The sequence below is a fragment of the Humulus lupulus genome, chromosome 5 (genome assembly GCF_963169125.1).
Source record: "Humulus lupulus chromosome 5, drHumLupu1.1, whole genome shotgun sequence".
Lineage (NCBI taxonomy): Eukaryota > Viridiplantae > Streptophyta > Magnoliopsida > Rosales > Cannabaceae > Humulus > Humulus lupulus.
The window spans coordinates 148,077,771-148,097,725 of record NC_084797.1 but is presented as its reverse complement, the minus strand read 5'-3'; the positions used below and the strand labels follow the sequence as shown (position 1 = coordinate 148,097,725).

General features: G+C 34.9%; 1 protein-coding gene across 1 annotated transcript; it reads left to right on the top strand.

The window, feature by feature from the left end:
• The first annotated feature begins 17,352 nt into the window (after positions 1–17,352).
• Positions 17,353–19,086, top strand: LOC133779575 (uncharacterized). The gene is made up of 2 exons (XM_062219523.1): positions 17,353–18,065; positions 19,071–19,086. Exons 1-2 carry the CDS (start codon positions 17,353–17,355, stop codon positions 19,084–19,086), a joined length of 729 nt encoding a protein of 242 aa, XP_062075507.1.
• Positions 19,087–19,955: the final 869 nt, after the last annotated feature.

Sequence of the window (19,955 nt, the reverse complement as noted above, 5' to 3'; positions counted from 1 at the left end):
CATAGTGGAATGAGATATACAGGTTTGTTTCTTGGAACCCTAAGAAATTGCACCTCCACCAAGTGTAAATACCCAAACAGTTGTGGACAAGTTGTCCCCAAGATTTGATATCCAACTTGCATATGTATATCCTTCTAAAATTGAAGGAAATTTGGAGTAGTGAAGGCTTAGTCCTTTGGTTTTCTTGAGATAACCTAGGACTCTTCCAATTGCCTTCTAGTGATCCACACTACGATTACTTGTAAACCTACTAAGTTTACTTACCGCAAATTCTATATCAGGTCTAGTACATTGGGCAGCGTACATTAGACTCCCTATAGCACTAGCGTACTCCAATTGAGCCACCGCTCTTCCTTCATTCTTCTCTAGTTTTACACTATGATCGAATGGAGTATTGGCATCTTTAACCTTGAGATGGTTAAATTTTTTCAATACTTTCTCAACATAGTGGGCTTGCCCTAACGCAAAACCCCCACTATCTTTCTTTACTTTGATACCAAGTATGGTGTCAACTTCTCCAAGATCTTTCATCTTGAAGGTTGATGATAGAAACCTCTTCGTTTCTTCTATCCCTTTCATGCTATTACTTAGAATAAGCATGTCATCCACATATAAGCAAACAATGATCACATATCCCTTATAAGTTTTGGAATACAAACACTTGTCTCCATTGTTATGTCTAAACCCATTAGACATGAAGGCTTGATCAAATTTCTCATGCCATTGCTTAGGAGCTTGTTTCAGTCCATGTAAGGATTTTACAAGTCTACAAACTTTATGTTCATATTTTGGTAGGAAAAACCCTTCGGATTGTTCCATATAGACCTCCTCATTGAGGTCACCATTAAGGAATGCCGTTTTGACATCCATTTGATGAACATACAAGTTGTGTATAGATACTAAAGCGAACAAAATCTTATAGAAGTTGTTCTTGCAACAGGCACATAAGTATCAAAATAATCGATACCCTCTTTTTGCCTAAACCCTTTAGCTACTAATCTACCTTTAAAGGTTTGGATAGTGTCGTCAGTGTGGTATTTTCTCCTAAATACCCACTTACACCCAATTGGCTTAGACCCCGGTGGGGAGGTCTACCAATTCCCAAGTGTTATTGGAAAGAATGAAATCCATCTCATCATTGATGGCTTCTTTCCAAAATGCACTATCTCTCGATTGCATAGCTTCTCTATAAGTCTTAGGATCATCCTCAACGAGAAGTACAAAAGGAATTTTTCTAATAACTTCCTCTCTATTTCCTTCTATCATGTAGAATGAAATTCGTTGAGAATCTATCTCATCTACTACTAGACTTTTATGATTTTTAAGCCTTTGACTTTTTCTAGGTTCAAAGGGTTGCTTTACATCCTTTTGAGAATTCTCCTCTTGAGAATCAACTTGGGATGTAGAAGCTTGAGAATTGTTCTCATATAACAAATTCTCCTTTAGAGATGTTGAAGCTTGAGAATTGTTGTCACATAACATATTCTCAAAAAATTCAACTTCTCTAGATTCAATCACAATATTAGACTATAAGTCTAATAGCCTATAAGCTTTACTATTGTTGGCATAACCAACAAAAGCACACTTTATGGCTCTTGAACCTAACTTTGTTCTATTAGGTTCGTTTTTCTTGCAATATGCAAGACACCCCCACACTTTGAAGTACCCTATGCTGGGTTTTCTTCATTTCCATAACTCATATGGAGATATCTCATTTTTCTTCATCGGTATTCAATTAAGAATATGACAAGCGGTTAAAAGCGCTTCACCCCATAAGTTGAAGTTCAACTTTGAAAACACCAACATAGAATTTATCATCTCTAGATAAGTCCTATTTTTCCTTTCGACAACACCATTGTGTTGTGGTGTATAAGGTGTAGTGCACTCATGAATTATACCATTTTCTTCACAAAATGTATTGAATTCATTAGAGAAGTACTCTCCTCCTCTATCACTTCTTAGCACCTTAATCTTTTTATTTAGTTGATTTTCAACTTCTAATTTATACAATTTAAAAGCATCAAAAGTTTCATCTTTATGCTTTAAAAGAAACACATGGCTATATCTACTAAAATCATCTATAAAAGTAAGAAAATACCTTTTACCACCTCTAGTTAAAACACCATTTAATTCACAAAGATCACTATGGATTAAATCTAGTAAATTTGATGATCTTTCTACACTGGGAAATGGTTTCTTAATCTTTTTTGCCTTAACACATGTTTCACATTTACCATAGTTTTTAATATTGTATGCAATCATACCACATTTAACTACTCTTTTCATGGTTGAAAGACCTATATGCGATAGTCTAAGATGCCACAGAAATAAAGAATCATACTCAACAATATAGGCAGAATTAGCATTTTTAATGATAACATTGAAAGTTACATCATTGGTGCAAAATTTAACCATACCCTCACAAGAGTACCCCTTTCCCAAAAATACATTTGATTTGGTAAGTATAAGTTTACCGGACTCAAAAACGTCTTTAATGTCGGGCTTGCCAAGCAAATCACCACTTACCAAGTTTCTACTCATTTCGGGAACATAAAGTACATTCACTAATGTAACTTTCTTGCCGGAGGTGAAAAAGACTTCAATGGTACCTTTGCCAAGTACCTTGGATTTGCCCTCATTGCCCATTTGAATCTCATGGTTGCCCGTTGACTCTTCAAAGGTCTTGAACAATGATTTGTCATAGGTGACAGGGACAGTGGCTCATGTATCATACCACCACCCTTTCACCTTGCCTTGGACCGCATTCACCTCACTAAGGGTAAGAACTATGTTTTCCTCTTGAGTTGCGTTCACCTTAGGTCCTTGTTGGTCTTTTCTATGCCGACACTCTCTAGCATAGTGACCCTTTTGCCCACACACAAAGCAAGGACCTTTCTCACCCTTAAACTTGTTTGTGTTGGTTTTTGGACCCAAAGGTTTCTCGTTACCCTTTTTCCCTTTGTTTTTGGGATGTTTTGGTTGTGACATCACATTTTCTTTGGAAGTCTCTCCATTAGACCCCTCCACAAGTTTATCTCTACATGTCGATTCCTCTTTGATTCGAATATGCTTTTGGATTTCCTCCAGAGAATAATCCTCATTTTTATGAAGGATTATTTTCCTATAGCTCTTCCAAGTTGGTGGTAATTTAGCCACTATAGCACCAACTTGAAAGGCCTCGGGAAGCTCAATCTTTAAAACTTTCAGTTTGTTAACAATTATTTGCAATTCCTGAATTTGAGGAAGAATAGGTTTATCACCAAAAAAATTAAAATCGAAGTATTGAGATATCAAAAACTTTTTGGTACCTTCCTCTTCCACCTTGAACTTTTTCTCAAGTGCATCCCATATCTCCTTGACTGATTTGGTCTCGGTGTAGAGGTCATAGTGCCTATCGGATAGGGCGTTGAGGATATGACCCCTACAAAGGAGATTGTCCGCCTCCCTCTTCCTTCTTTTCTCAACCTCCTTAGGAGTTTCCTTGTTGGATGGCGTTGGGAGAGGCTCTAGAGTGGATTCTAGAATGTAGGCGATTTTGAGAGTGGTCAAAAGGAATCTCACATTGTCTTGCCACCTAGTTAAATTGGACTCATCAAACCTATCCAACCTCACTAGGTCTTGATTCATGATTTTGATGGTCTCACCTTCCATTGAAAGAGACAAAGGGTTAAGCTTTTGAATGTTATGAAAATATGTATTTGCCTCAATAAAAATGGTAAGATAATACAACTGTATGCAATCATATTACAAATAAATATAGATTGATTAAATAGAGCGTTACAACTCTATAACCGAAAATACAAATAAAAGGAGAAGGAGATGTAAGATGATAGAAATAGAAAGTACAACTCTATTACAAAAAGATACAAGTAAACTAGAAGTGTTTGAACAAAGGAAATAAAAGGATTACAACTCTTAAACAAAAATACAAGTAAATAGAGCAAGAAGAAAAGAAGAAAAAACAATAGAAGAAAATAAGAACAAGAACAAAAACAATAAACTCTCACTCACACAACCAAAGTGAAGAGTGTTGGGGATCACCAACTTGAACAAGGTTTGAAACTTTTGTCCAAAAGCTTATTCCCCCCTAACTCAAGCACTAAGGGATCTCTCACAGATTTTTGGAAATGCTTTTTGGAATAATCAAGCCTCGAGGTGTTTCTAGCCAAGTACTCTAATGGATAGAAATGTTGTGTCTTTCAAGTGAGCTATAGGCTCTTATTTATAGAGTTTGGAGACACCCTTTGAATTTCAAATTCCACCAATCCCCATGGCTATTACAAATGTTTAATTGGATTAATATGGAATTAAAATTGAGATTTGGGAGTTATTTGGGTTTTTGGAACCGTTCAACACATTTGGAAAAAACTAAAAAATTGGCCTGAAATGCACTTGTGGCCGCGGCCAGGGACATCAGTTGCCGCGGCCACTTTTCTTTGTCACCAAGGCCGCGACCACCATCATTCAGTGGCCATGGCCAAAGCCCAGTTTCAGCACTTGAAAATGTGCTGCTTTTCCAAACAGTTCCAAACCCTCCCAAATGATTTTGTAACTCCCAAAACACATTATTGAGGTTAAAATCATATCTCTAAGAACCATTCCACATATGGCTTTATGAAATTCATCTCAATATTGTGTAACACCAAATTTACACAATAAAGGGTAATATTTGGAAGTTACAAATTTGTAACACCAAATATGTTACATTATTTGGATATATCTCATATATCTAAATATTGTAACTCTATATTATATGTTACAATATGTGACACTATAAAGGGTAATATTTGGAAGTTACAAATTTGTAACACCAAATATGTTACATTATTTGGATATATCTCATATATCTAAATATTGTAACTCTCTATTATATGTTACAATATGTGACACTCTTTGTCACATTTATTTAATCTAAAACATTATATTATAATATAATATAATATTACATTATATTATAAAATAATATAACACTTAGAGGCTTGAGGAAAACACTAGAACTTAGAAGAAGGACAAGATAAAACTCTCAAGTCTCTCTCCCATTCAGTTTACACTCTACTCTTTGGTGCTTAAGAATTTTGAAGGAATTTGGGAGCCTTAAGCTGAAGAATTGAGGGACTTAGCTTGTTGTGTTTTAGGGAATCAATTCAGGGGAGGAGATACCATAGAGGTAAGGGTTAATCTAACTTATTTTACTAGTTTGGCTGTTGAATTCTTCTTGAAGTATAAGCTTCCAAAAGGATGGGTTTTAGAGATTGATCATGGCTGTTTTCTGGTGTATGGGTTTGTTGTGTTGGTTAGGGTATGTGTATAAGGAATTTAGGTCAATTATGAGCTTAAAAGATGTTTGAATTGTGAAAGTTGAGGTTTGAACTCGAGGAAAATGCAGGAAAAATTGAGGTTTTCTTGGTTTGGGGGTGCGAGCCACGGCCCAAGGCTGGGCATGCTGCGGCCCGTGTGTGCGTGGAAGCCTAAGGAGGCCTCTGTTCTTGAGGCGCATCGCAAGCCCTGTCTCCCAGCAGGGAGGCATTGTGCCTCTGTTTTGGGGCTCGTCACGGCCCTTTAGGGGCTGGGCTGCGGCCCTTAAGGGTCTGGGTTGCGGCCCTAATTCATTGTTTTGGCCTTTTGTTGGTTCTTGGTTTGGGAACCCAAAAGTTAGGGCTCGGGATGGATCTTATCACAATGTTTGATGGAATCTAAGGTCCCGGAGACTAAAATTACATTCCAAAGTTATTTAATGGATTGGAGCTTGATAGATAGCTTTTGTCAATGCGTTATAACTAGATTTTCAGCGAGGCTCGAACTAGAGGACTGTGCTCGGGATTACGGTGCTTAGGAAGCTTGGGACACAGGTAAGAAATTTTTTGTACCCGTAGAGCAGGGCATGGCCCTATAGTTTGTGTTGTAGGGCACGACCCTATGTGATTGAATTGCAGGGTGTAGCCCTATTGTCTATGTTTATATTTGTTTAAGTATTTGTTGATTATATGCTATGTATTGCATATTTATGAATGAACGGAAAAGGCCGGAAACGGCAAAGGCCGGGAACGACATAGGCCGAGAACAATAGGAAGCCGGGTACGGCAAGGGGCCGGGAACGACGTTAAGCACATGGAGCGCAAGGCCGAGTACAACAAGGGGCCGAAAGCGGCATTGAGCACGCGGAGTGCAAGCCGCTAGGGTCAGACCCTTCACGGGTGCATGATTCATCCTCACGGTGTAGACCGCGAACCCAGGGCCTAGTAAAGCGCCTGGGACGGCATGACCACTATGTGTTTAGCCTGTTGGTTGCTTTGTTATATGCTGATTGATAGATATGCATATGTTAATTGTTTATGTTTAGTTTTGTTGTTGGGCTTCGTCTCACGGGTGCTCTATGGTGCAGGTAAGGTCAAGGGAAAGGTCGGCCAACCATGAGTACGGAGAGCGCGAAGTGACGTGTACATGTTCGGCCTACCTGGCTGCCACGGCCAGGGGTATTTTTTGGAAATGTGATGTATTAACCTGAATTTTGTCGCCTAGTCGACCTTAGTTATAATTTTGTTTGTAAATATTTTTAAAACACTATTTTGGGATCCCAACTGTAAAACTTTCTGACATTTCAATGAGTATCCAAATATTTTGTATTTAATGCCTGGAAACGGGTTTTGTCTCAACTTAGGTACACTTTTAACCTAAATCTCGATTAGCGAGTGATTAGCACACTTGAAACTCACTTAGTAACGACTCTAAGGAAGTAGGGCATTGTAGTAATATACATGCATCAACTATTTTTAGATTCTAATGTATCTCACATTGTCCTTTGGTAAATTTGATGAAGAAAAATAGCTCCAATCACTTGATAAAAAACAAATATCACACAAATTTATAAGATAAAAAAATGATGTATGTCTTTATTATTTTTAAATAAATATGATTTAGTTATTTAAAGTATCATAAAATATCTTAAAAATATCATTTTTCAATTTATTTATTTTTTCTTAAGTTTATATTTGTTCTAGTTTTTTAATTTGACAGTGACGACAAAAGATTACAAATTATATGTTTAATATAATATTAAGTTTAAGTTTAATTAAATTTTATTTAAGTTATAAAGTATATAGTTTTATTATTTTTAAATAGTCATTATTGTAAAATATCTCAAAAATATCATATTTTAATTTTTTAATTATTTATTTATTTAAGTTAAGTTATGTTTACAATTGACCGTTAAATATAAGAATATTCTGTTAAATATAAGAATATTCCGTTAAAGTTAACAGAAAAAAAAAAACAAAAATACCTTAGAACAAAGAATTTCTGTTATCTACACAATTATTATATAGAAGATAGAGATTATTGATATGAATACTTATATATACTATAGAACTATAATTAATTCTATTATATATATTTTTAAAAAATAGTGAACCAATTTTTATTAAAATTATAAACAAAATTTACAACTTTAAAACTAGGGTTTATACATTTTTTGACCCTGTGTTTTGTACTATTACCTGTTTAGACCCTGTGTTTTGACAAATTACTTTTTGGACCCTATGTTTTGTAAAATGGTTAAAATAGAACCCTAAACTCAATTTTGATAAAGAAAAAATTGAATATAACAGCACAGTTTTTAAGCAGAATGATTTTATTTTTGTTCTGAATTGTTAGTTTGGTAAATTATTTGTGATTTTAGTTGAGAAGTCATTGACCAAAATCGGGTTTATGGTTCTATTTCAACCGTTTTACAAAACATAGCGTCCAAAAAGTAATTTTTAAAAACACAAGGTCCAAACAGGTAATGAAACAAAACACAGGGTCCAAAAATGTATAAACCCTTAAAACTAAGCAAACGTGCATTGGCTAAGTACCTAGTATTATTATAAGAGTAGGTACTCTTTTGGTACCCTGTGTTTTGGCTAAGTACAACTTTGGTACCTTTTATTATGAATAATTATCCTTACATAACATGTAATTGTAAAATCATTCAATAATGGTACCATCCGCTTGAGTTTGGACATCAATTTTTTCATAATACATTAATTACTCTCAACTATAAATTCTTAACTAATAAAAATATAGGGAATATGTGCATATTGTACTCTATGTGTTTACCGAGTACAATTTTGATATCCTCTATTACGAATAATTATCATCTAATACCATGTAATTGTAATAACAGTAAAAAATAGTACCCTAGACACACACTTAGTTAACATTGTTTTTATAATACCCAAATTACTCTCAATTATAAATAATTAAATCACAATAAAAATAAAAACATAACTTGATAATTAAATAAAAATAAAACAACTTAAAACTTAATTAATTAAAATGATAGTCATTCTATTTCAATGCATTATTCTTCAAAGCCTAAAACTGAGAAGAATAAAGAAAAAAGTATTTTGTGAAATCTTACCCTAAATTCAAATTAACAAATCAAAATGCATAATATCTATATTCAATTTTTAAATACAAAATCATACATAACCTAAAATATCAAACTTGAATGTACATGAAATATCCATGACTAAACTTGTACCGAGCTTGCCCTTGTTCTTGATTTTTTGTATGGCTTGAATACATATTTCTTTTTTAGCCTATTTTTCGTACTACTTTTTTTTAATGATTTTACAATTATAGGGTACCAGAAGATAATTATTTTTAATATAGGGTACTAATGTTATTCTCAATCAAAATATTGGGTACCAAAAACGCATATTTCCTGTTAAAAAAAATAATTCTGCTTAAGCAAGAGCAAATTTGTTGTTTAAAAAAATATTGAGAAAATTCAAGCGGAGGGTACTATTTTTTACTGATTTTACAATTACATGGCACCAGATGATAATTATTCGTAATAGAGGGTACAAAAGTTGTACTCGACCAAAACATAGGGTACCAAATGCGCATATTCTCTTATTATAATAATGATATTTTATAACATTTGAATTTATATTAATATAATTAATAAATATCTAATGACATTTTAAAATATTTTATTTTATATTAATATATTTAATAAATATTTATTTATAATTGGTGTTATATATATACTCAATATAAAAAGTGAGTAGATAACAAAAATTATATGTTTTAACCCGTTAAATATTTGAAATTAAAACCAAGAAGTTCTGTTTTCTACTTATTTTTTATATAGAGGAGATATACAAAATGAATTAATATTAAATATTTATTAATTATCTTAATATAAATTAAAATATTATAAAATATTATTATTATAAAAACATTTAATACAAAACTAGATATTATAATTATATTAATATAAATTCACATGTTATAAAATATTATTATTACAATAATATATAATACATAATAAATACATTATATATAAGTGTTGTGTGTGTACAAATAGTATGAGTGTGTAACTAAATAAGATATTATAATAACATTTATCTTCTATCAAGAAAAAAGAAGTTTCTTCTCCAATCATTGATGTGATATTTTAATAATATCATGGATCTGTTATATCTTAAATATGGTAGTTTGTGATCTAAAATGTTATTGTATTATTTTAAAAAAAAAACATACACAATGTTTTGGTTTAATTTACTAATTATTTTTATTAATTTTTTATGATTATCATATAAATTTTAAATAAATAAATAATATTATATATAAAAGAATGACATAAACATTTTAAATGAAAAATTAAACTGAAAAATTGTTTATGATTTTAAAAAAAAATATATAATATGAGAACTTTTTTAGGCAAAAATAATAATTTTGTTAATGAAAATTGAAATTATATATTATATATTATTATGATGATATTTTATAATATTTAAATTTATATTAATAAAAGTATTAAATATCTAATCTTGTATTAAATATTATTTTAGTGATAATACTTAAATTCATATTAAGATAATTAGTAAAAAAATTAGAAGTATATATTATTATCATAATAATATTTTATAACATTTAAATTTATATTAATATAATTACTTAATATCAAGTCTAGCATATATTATTATAATAATGATATTTTATGATATTTGAATTTGAATTTATATTAATATAATTAATAAATATATATCTTTAATTAGTTGTGAAGGTATATTCCAATAAATATTTAGAATATTCTATTAAAGTCAACAAAACAAAATGTTAAAACTAAAGTTCGTACACTCTTCGATCACCAACTCGATGAAAATGTTCAGATCATGGAAACCTGGTCATGACGCACCGTAAAGGATCCCGAAAGTCTTGGAGGTCCCTTATTCGCTCATTAATGCCTAGGCTGTATTACACATTTATTGCCCGAGATAACGAGAGTAATTTCCATAGGCAATCGTATTCCTATGTAAATGGGAATTATCTTGATTAATTGTTTACCATATTTATGCACACGGTTGCCCAAACCTGTCGTGGAATATCCACTATAAATATCATGGATAATGGACAAGAAAAGGGGACTGCTTTTTGTAATACAGAAACTCTGCAAAAATTATAAGAGAATAATAATATTGTCTCGTGGACTAGGTGGATTTTAACCACCGAACCACGTAAAATTGTGAGTGTGAGAAATTGTTCATATAATTCATTACGGTTTAGAAAAAAACACTAATATCTATGTTATTGGATTTCTTAATCTACTGTTGGCAAAAAAACAGCGTCAATAGTTTGGTGCTTTCGTTGAGATTCCGTTAGTGCTTAATCATTTACAAGTTTCATTCAACACTCATCATGGTGGTCACTCGATCAATGCACAACAATGAAATGGAGCAGCCTTGTGAGCAAGAGGCGCATCATACGACCGTTCCCACAGACAAAGGTCCAGACGTTCAACAACGCCCTAGAAAGCAACACGTGGGCCAAGACAATGCTGAGAGTTCAACGTCACTCCCACCAAATTCTAATCCAGGATATCTAACAACCATCGAGATGGAGAATGCCCAATTAATGAGCCATCTTGCTTGAGCTAACAGGCAGATTGAGGAGGTCCTGGCTCGGTTAGCCCTTTTGGCAACCGACGTCAATGTCAGAAAAAGGCAAAATGGGTCCCATAGGTCCCACAGGAATAATCGACCCAATCCCAGTCGTTTTGTCAAAACCGTAACTGCGAGCTCTGTACCTTCAGAGTGCTCAACCTACTAATCATCATAGGAACCATCATCCCCATGTTAGTTGATCGGTCAGAACTGCAACCCCCAGCTTTGTGCCTTCCGCACAAATTCCAAGGAATGTTCACAACAACCCAACAGGGTGAGTTAGGACAAAGGACTCGGGAGATCGGGGTAGAACCAAGACAGGCTAATTTAGTTCGACCTGATGGGATGAGGATAGCCTTGCTGATAAGACACCCGCCATCACCGGTTAGACATCCAACACCACCACGCCCACATAGAGACACTCCAGTTCGAGGGGATAGCAGGAGAAATCATCCCTCGTTAGTGGGCAACTATGTCCCACGACCTTGCACTAATAATCCAGGTCTTCGATCTCAGCCGTGGATCGTAAGTTTTTCTAATTGAAGTTACTGGATTGGGAGCCAACATGGAGGCAGGTCTGAAAGCGACGTGAGGAATCATTTGAGTTCCGCACAAAGTCCTCGTTCTGATCCACAACCTGATCTGCGTGACCATCTGAATTCACAAAGGAGGTATCCAACTCGTAATGATGATATGAGTTATACTCAGCATTGGGGAGGTCCATCTATCGTGCGCAATAATGGTAATGTTCCACCTAACCAATCTTGAACTTGGAGGGAAAACAACCCATGTAACGCGTACAATAAGATGGGGGTTGGTGAACAGCCCCCAACTAACCTAGAGACCAAAGACACAACCCTCGAGCGATTGCCCTTGATGGAGGAGTAGATGAAGAAGCTTTTATCTGAAAAAGGAATTGATGATTGTGATTCTGATGAAGAGCTCAAGCCTTTCGCCCCAAACATCGCAACAGCTCCATATTTTGTTGGCTTCAGGATTCTGTCCATGCCTGTGTTTGATGGAAACTCAGATCCATCCGACCACCTCGGGATGTTCAATACACTGATGATGGCCTACAATGTTGGGTTTGACCTAAGAGTATTTTTTTCCCCGCAACTCTGACCAGACCTGCCAGACAGTGGTTCAAAAAATACAAAGACATTCGATTAACTCATGGAAGAAGAGTGTTCCGAGATTCAAAGGAAACTCATGTAGAGGCCAACTCATTGTCCAACAGTACATCGCAACAACTACGTATCATGTTGGCTTCAGGATTCTGACTATGCCTGCGTTTGATGGAAACTCAGATCCATCTGACCACCTTGGGACGTTTAATACATTGATGATGGCCCAGAATGTTGGGTTTGACCTAACATGTATTTTGTTCCCTGCAACTCTGACCAGACCTGCTAGAGAGTGGTTCAAAAAATACAAAAGACATTCGATTAGCTCGTGGAAGAAGTTATCTTCCAAGTTTAAGAGAGAGTTATGGGCTTCAAAGGAAACTCGCGTAGAGGCCGACTCATTGGCCAACATAAAACTATTGGGAATAGTGCCCTTAAGGAAATTGTAGTTGACAAATGTTTTAAATGAAATAAATAATTGAATTGAATTATTGTATATATAGACTATGTCTGATATTATGTTGATAATACTAAGTAAATATCATAAAATTCCAAAGTTTATTTATGTGGTCTTAATCTCAAATCGGTATGAGAGGATCGAGATTAAGATGATAAACTTGAAATAGTTCACAGTAAAATAAAGTTATGGAATCTTTAGATTAATTACTTCTAGTACGGTTCGCTAGTATTATGAATATAAGTGACCTAGATCCGAGTCACTAGTGTAGTAGGACACTTTAGTGAAGGTACTTTGTATATAGTGATATATAGAACTGGACCAGATGTGATTTGTTAATATTTGTTTAAATACCGTTTTGTAGTATTAATCAAACACATCAAACGATGATCATATACATGATGATCTTAATCCGAAGGTTACTATGAACTCCTATATATGTCATATGATCCTTTGATTCATGCGTTAAGGTTTGTCAAAATGATCAGGCTATGAACAATTGTTTTGGGGACTCAATGATATATATGGCTGAGGACATAGTTTAACAGATATGGAATCTATACCTTCATATAGATTGAATAATGGTTCCCTATTGGGTTGACTTTTGGAACTGAAAAGGTTATGAGCGCTCACGTCGCAAACTTGTTGTGATACGACCTTCACTAGTAAAGTCAATGGTACACTAGGAGCTAGATATAGATAAAAGGGTAAAACGATAATTTTATTCCCTTTTAATTATGAACCATTAATAAAGGATTAACGTTGTATGTAATGATTATATCAATGGACACTTTGTTATTTAGTAAAGTACTTTGTAAATATATGTCTATAATTATCAAGAGTTAAATCTCATATTTATAGTGGAGTAACAAGATTAATAAATATGATTATTTAACCAAAGAGCTTTGAATAATAAGCTAATATTTATTGGAGCTTCATATTATAGGTCCATAGGTCCCTAGGGTGGCTTTATCAACATTATATTAAGGTAAGAGTTGATAGAGGGTAAACTGTAATTTGGAAATTTGAGAAGAATTTTATTCTTCGGGTCAAATATACAATTATATGATAATTGAGGTTGAATAATTAATTTGGAATTAATCATTAAATTTTCGAAAATATGTTTATTTATTTAAATATAGAATTTCAAAATATAAATAAATAAAATTTTGAAATTAATTATTTTATTTGGATGGTAGAAAATAAAATTGGTAAGTCAAAATAGTTTTTGATATATTGATTTCTTAAAAAATATGATGACAATGATTATCATCAATTTGAATTTTGAATTTTGAATTTAAAATTTAAAATTTGAAACATGGTTGTGATCTTTTCCTTAAAAAGATAATGCCATATTTTGTGGGAATGTTTGATTTTAATTAAATAAATAAATAAAAGAAAAATGCAATATTCCCTGAAACGGAATACTTGAAGCATGGTTGTGATCTTTTTCTTAAAAAGATAATACCGTATTTTGTGGGAATGATTGATTTTAATTAAATAAATAAATAAAAAAAAATGCAATATTTCCTGAAAGGGAATACTGCTACACGCATGACACAGTCCAGTGACTGCGCCATGCGTGTAAAATAGTACTAATAAAGTATCATTATTTTATTTATTTAATTAATTAATAATTTTTTTTTTTTTCAAATTTGGTAAGTTAGATATTACCTAAATCAATTGCTATCATCATTATGATTATATTATTATATTACTATTATTATTATGAATAATAAGGTAATATATAATCTCTCTATAAATATTATATGATAAGAAAAAATAAGAGTAGTAAGTCATAAAAAGTTTCAGAAATTGTCATCTTCTTCTATTATTCTAACATTTCTCAAGCCATAATCAAAGTTCTTATGTGTTGAGATAAACTTGTGATTTCTAAATTACAAACCATTGTTCTCTATGTGCCCACACAGATCTTGAGGTGTAGAGAACACTCCGAAAGATCGTGGTTTGAGTACTCAAATCGTTGGATAGGAAGATCGTTATATATACAAAAAGACTCAAGGCCACTTGATAGGCTTCAAGAGGTAAATATTTTTGTATACATGTGCATATGATATATATATATAAGTATGTGTATAATGATATATATGTTGCATGATTAATGATATTGAAAATTTATGGTTCTTGTCTGGATGTTTTCTTGAACATATATACTATTTATATGAGAGATATAAATTTTGTATTTTTTATTAACTGGGCCCATCATGCCAATTCGTTATGCACTCTGATTGTTTTTCCAATAAAAACAACATCATGGTGAGTCCTTGAAAGCATATTTGAGCAGGTTCACCAACATTGCAGCGTAAGCTAGAGATGTTGACGATCGCTCCAAGCTCATGGCAATGAGAATGAGAATCATGGTAATAGACGAATTATGGTAGGGGTTCCAACAAAAATGAGTTAAAAAAGTAGATGAAGTCTTGGCCCGGGCTCAGGAATGGATAAACTTAGAGGAGGCGTGATTTACTTGTCGGTATTAAATGATCAAATCAAAGGTACGTAGCGGAATATATGGACCTATTTTAATAAATATTAATACCAGCCAAGATCATACATATATATTGTTATCCGAAAAAGTGGCATATCTGATGTGGCACTAATCACTCTGCAAGGATAGTGCAACCACCCGCAAAGAGCGCCTGACAATCTTGGTGACTCAGTCAATGCTCCTGAAGAAGAGGACATCAACTACCCGCGAGAAGAGAGGGATATTCCCTATTAGTTAGGCACAGAGGTAGACCAGGGGCGAAGGAAACAGTATAAATACAAACTCTCGACCACAGTGGAGGGGGTTCAGAAAAATAGCCTACCAACCAACATTAGGATCATATCGAGCAGTTTGGCTCGGTATTTAGCAGTGACTCTGCCATATTTTATTGTATTTTACACATAGAAATCCACTTGTAATCCCTTGTAATCTTGTGTAAACCTTCAAGATTAATACCAATCTTTGGGGCCGAACCTCTATAAATCTTGATGTTCTCTATTATTTATTGCTCATCATTACTATGTTCTTGGATAATTTATTGTTCATTGATTGTCTAATTGAAACCTCTCTAATTAATTATTCGACTCCGCGTCAGTTGGCCAAAAAATCAGTCAACATTTTGGTGCTTTCATTGAGAGCCTAAGACAATCACATTCATATTCTATTGCTGAAAGGATGGTAGTCTCAACCAGAAGGTCGAGCCAAGAGGCTCCAAAGCCCGAGGCTAAAGTCTCTCACCAAGTCCCATCGATAAACAATTTCAATGGGCAGCGCAGTGATTTGCCGCCCAGGAATCCATCTAGTGTTAGGGGACAAACTGTTGGGCCCACTGCAACAGGACGCAGAGCTACTGCATCCGGTGGAATCACCCATGCATGAATGTCAGTGGGAGTTGCTGTACAAAGTACCGACTAGGCAATACCCAGAGCTGGAGGTCCTAGACGATATGAGCCCCATATAGATATTGAAGGACTTGACCCTGAAATTGATCAGATAAGGGAGGTAGTTGGGCAGATGCAAGATCAGCTTGCCTCCATGAACCAGGGGCGGGTCACTGCGTAGGAGGCCCTTAATGAAGCTTTTGAAAAACAAAGGACAGATTTTCAAGAATGGATGGATCGGCATGCTCGAGAGGTGCAGGCCAGTTAGGAAGACATGGAGCGTCAGACACAAGAGGCGGACGAGTCCATCCGCAATTATATGCAGCAGTAGCAAACCCAAGGTATGGGAACCGCGGCTAGAACTACTGCCCAAAACCAACAACACCCTCCTATTTTTGGTTTCGATGAAGGTGTCATGCATGGGCCAGAGGCTCAACCTCAGAATGGAAACCAGGGGCCGAACATAAGTCACATATCTGGTCGGGGTCCCCAAGAAAACAATAATAGGTGACCCTTACCAGCTGATGAGCAGGTCCTCCCAAGGCGCGTCATGGGACAGAACCAAGCAGGAAATTTACGGCCAAGATCTCAGGGTAACGGCAATGACAGGAATCGTGGTGCTGCAGGATGAGATGGTAACCACCAAGCTCCGACACCAAATAGGAATGGTCAACCCCATAACTACCCACAACAACCTGGTCGATACAGACAACATCAAGAGTACCGACCAAGGTCCCAAAGAGATGAGCTGGAGGTTAGTAGCAAATACATGCCCCATTATGCTGACGGGTATGACCATGATGAGGCAGCAAGACAAGTTCGCCAACAGGATAATCAAGGCCAGAGAGGTAACCAACCCAAAGGACCATTTGTCCCACAATGGTAGGATGTCCCAAACAGCCAACCACCTTGGGGTGGAGGGTTCCATGGAGTAACTCTAGTGCCAAGTCGAGCAGACAGCAAGAATGCTGGGGGCAGACCTCGACTAAATTCTGCTTTCAACCGGATGGGCCCCATGGGAGGTGAATACCTTTGGGATGCTCTTAATCGCAGCAGGGAAATTTGGGATTCGAACAATGTAGCATAGCCCTAGGCAGCTGCAGACCCTAACATCCAAGCCTAGCTGGATATGTTAACCCGACTGGTAAGGGACTTGACTGCCCCCAAGTTAACAGGTATTGAAATGGAAAGGCAGAGAGGTTCCCAATTTTCAGACTGAGTGAATCAGCTGCCCATACCTGTGAAATTTAAAATGCCAACGTGGAAAATGTATATTTGGCTGGAGGACACAGTTTCTCATGTTCATCACTTTGAACTATAGACTGATTTATAGAGAGTTAGGGATGATGCCAAGTGCAGGATCTTCCCAGCCACCCTATCAGAAATTGCCCATCAATGGTTTTTTAAGTTACTGCAAGGATCGATTACATTATGGGATAGATTTGTACACATGTTCTATTCCCAATTCTCCTCTGCAACGCCCCTTCCCGCCGAGCCAAATGACATAGTGGACATAAAAAAGAAAGATAATGAACCTTTGAAGGAGTACATTCAACGTTTTATGTGGGAAGCCACCAGGGTGAAATCCCTTAGTGATGACAGTAAATTAATAGCCATAAATTCAGGAATTAGGGTAAAGAGTTTGTACTGGATTAGCTTGAAAAGAAAGGCTGCACGTACCACCCAGGTGTTCCTTGATCGGACAGAGGAATTCATCAAGCTAGAGGAGGCCGAGTGGAAGGTGGATAATCCAACTCAGGCGGTTACCGAGCAAGGGAAACACAAATCTTGGAAATACCACCAATCCTGCAGAAGGAGCAAAGAATGGTCTAAGAATGGAAAATGCAGTAATGGGAATGGAAGTAGCGGTAACCAGGACAACAACAAGAAGCCTAAGACTGCCAAGCAACACAAACCACGGGAATATGTTCCAAAATTTACTACTTACTCCATCCTTCTAGAGACCCGGGCTGACGTTTTTAATGCTACACATGCCGTCGTACCATACAAAAGACCTCCACCGATGAGGAAGAATGTTAATAGACAGGATATGATCAAGTTCTGTCGATTTCACAATGACTATGGTCACAAAACCAATGAATGTAACCACCTAAAGGAGGAAATAGAATTCATCATTAGACAAAATAGTGCTCATCTGAAGAGGTATGTACGACCGACTGCCGACAACATCCTCAATAATCCCCTCAGCAGCAGTCCCAGCAGTATCATAGTAGTCAGCCTATCCTGCCACCACCAATTCCTGGTAAGCTAGATATGATCTGCGGCAGGTCGCATTTGGTCGGCAGCTCCGGAAAGGCTCGAGAAAGGTACGCTCATTCTCAAACACACACGGACGTGTGTGAGCACGTAGGATTCAAAATGTTGATTTATGTGATTCCCTTGATGTACTCAACACATGAGATCTAGAGAGTTTTTGACAAAGAGAATGGTTAGAATAGTTTTTAGGTTTAGAGAAAACTATCGCTTTAGAGAGAGAGAGTCTCTATTTTTATTATTCAAAATAATAATAATTCCTTATTCTAAAAGTTACGTACTATCAGACTTATAAAGATATTTAATCTTATTAAATAATCTTTATTTATTTAAAATATTATTCAAATTAAAAACTGATTAGATACTTTCATTTAATTATTTTTTTAAACCATATTTAAAATGAATAATTAAATAACTGATTAAACAAACTTATTTGAAATTCAAAATTCAAATCCTAGAAATAAAAATCCTTGATGCTAGGCACCACACACTGTACTGTACAGTGTGTCGCCCAGCCCTATTAGGGTTGCTATAATTTTCTCATTTGTTTATTTAATATACTTTTAAGACAAGATATTTATTCCAACATAAATATCAGTTAATTCAAAATTAACATTATCTTAAAATGTCAATTTTAAATTAAATAAAAAAATATCATATTATAAATAAGATATTTATTATTCTTTCTTTATATTAATCAAAATAAGATTAATATTAATTTTAACCTATGATTTTTCAAAATAAAAACTATATAGTTAAATAATTAATTAATTCACAATTAATCAATTACCCATAATTATCAAATAATTATTTCCTTGCCGTGGAAAATTATTCCTTAGCAATTTAGTCCTTTCTCTTAACAAATCTTTATTTTGACATCCTTCCCCTTGACAGTGTTGGACAGAGGTGATATGGGGACCATGGACCTATAATACGAAGCTCCAATAAACAAGATTATTAATTAAACTCCTTAATCTAATAATCTTATTTATTAATTCCATGACTACTCCACTATAAATATGGAATAGCACTCTAAGTATTGATAGAATTATATTTATAGAGTTTTCTCTAGTAGTTCATTGATATAATCAATATATGTATTTCTATCCCCCATTATTGGTTTGTTAATTAGAGCTGGTCAAAATTACCGTTTTATCATTCTAATTACCTCTTGATCCTTAAGTACCATTAATTCACTAGCGAATAATTAATCTATAATCTAATTATAGATTTGAGCACAATAACTATTCAGTTCCAGAATCAACCCTTAAGGGAACCAATATTCAATCCGTTAAGAAAGCATGGATTCCATTATTGTAATTCATGTTCCCAGCCATCCATGATATTGAATCTCCAAAACAAAAGTCATTAGCCTCATTATTCTTAGAGACCTTAACGAGTTAATCAAAAGATCTAATAAACATAAACAAGAGTTCATGAATGCTTGGGATTTAGACTGATCTACAAATGATCATCTAATATGACAAGAAATAAATCTTTACGTCAAAAGGCAAGTTTATAAACCATCTATGGTTTTTCCGGCGAAGGGCTCGCCCCAACTGGGTCGATTAGGCTTCCAGTTACAGCAGGTACTGCACCTGCTAACAGGACATTACTCACTACTTTCATAGTAGTCGATTTTCCTTCGACATACAATGCTGTAATTGGGAGGCCAATTCTGGTTGACCTACGAGCCGTCACTTTAATATGGCACCTTGCCATGAAATTCCCAACAGACACAGGGGTAGGATGCGTATTGGGAAATCAGCGGGAAGCAAG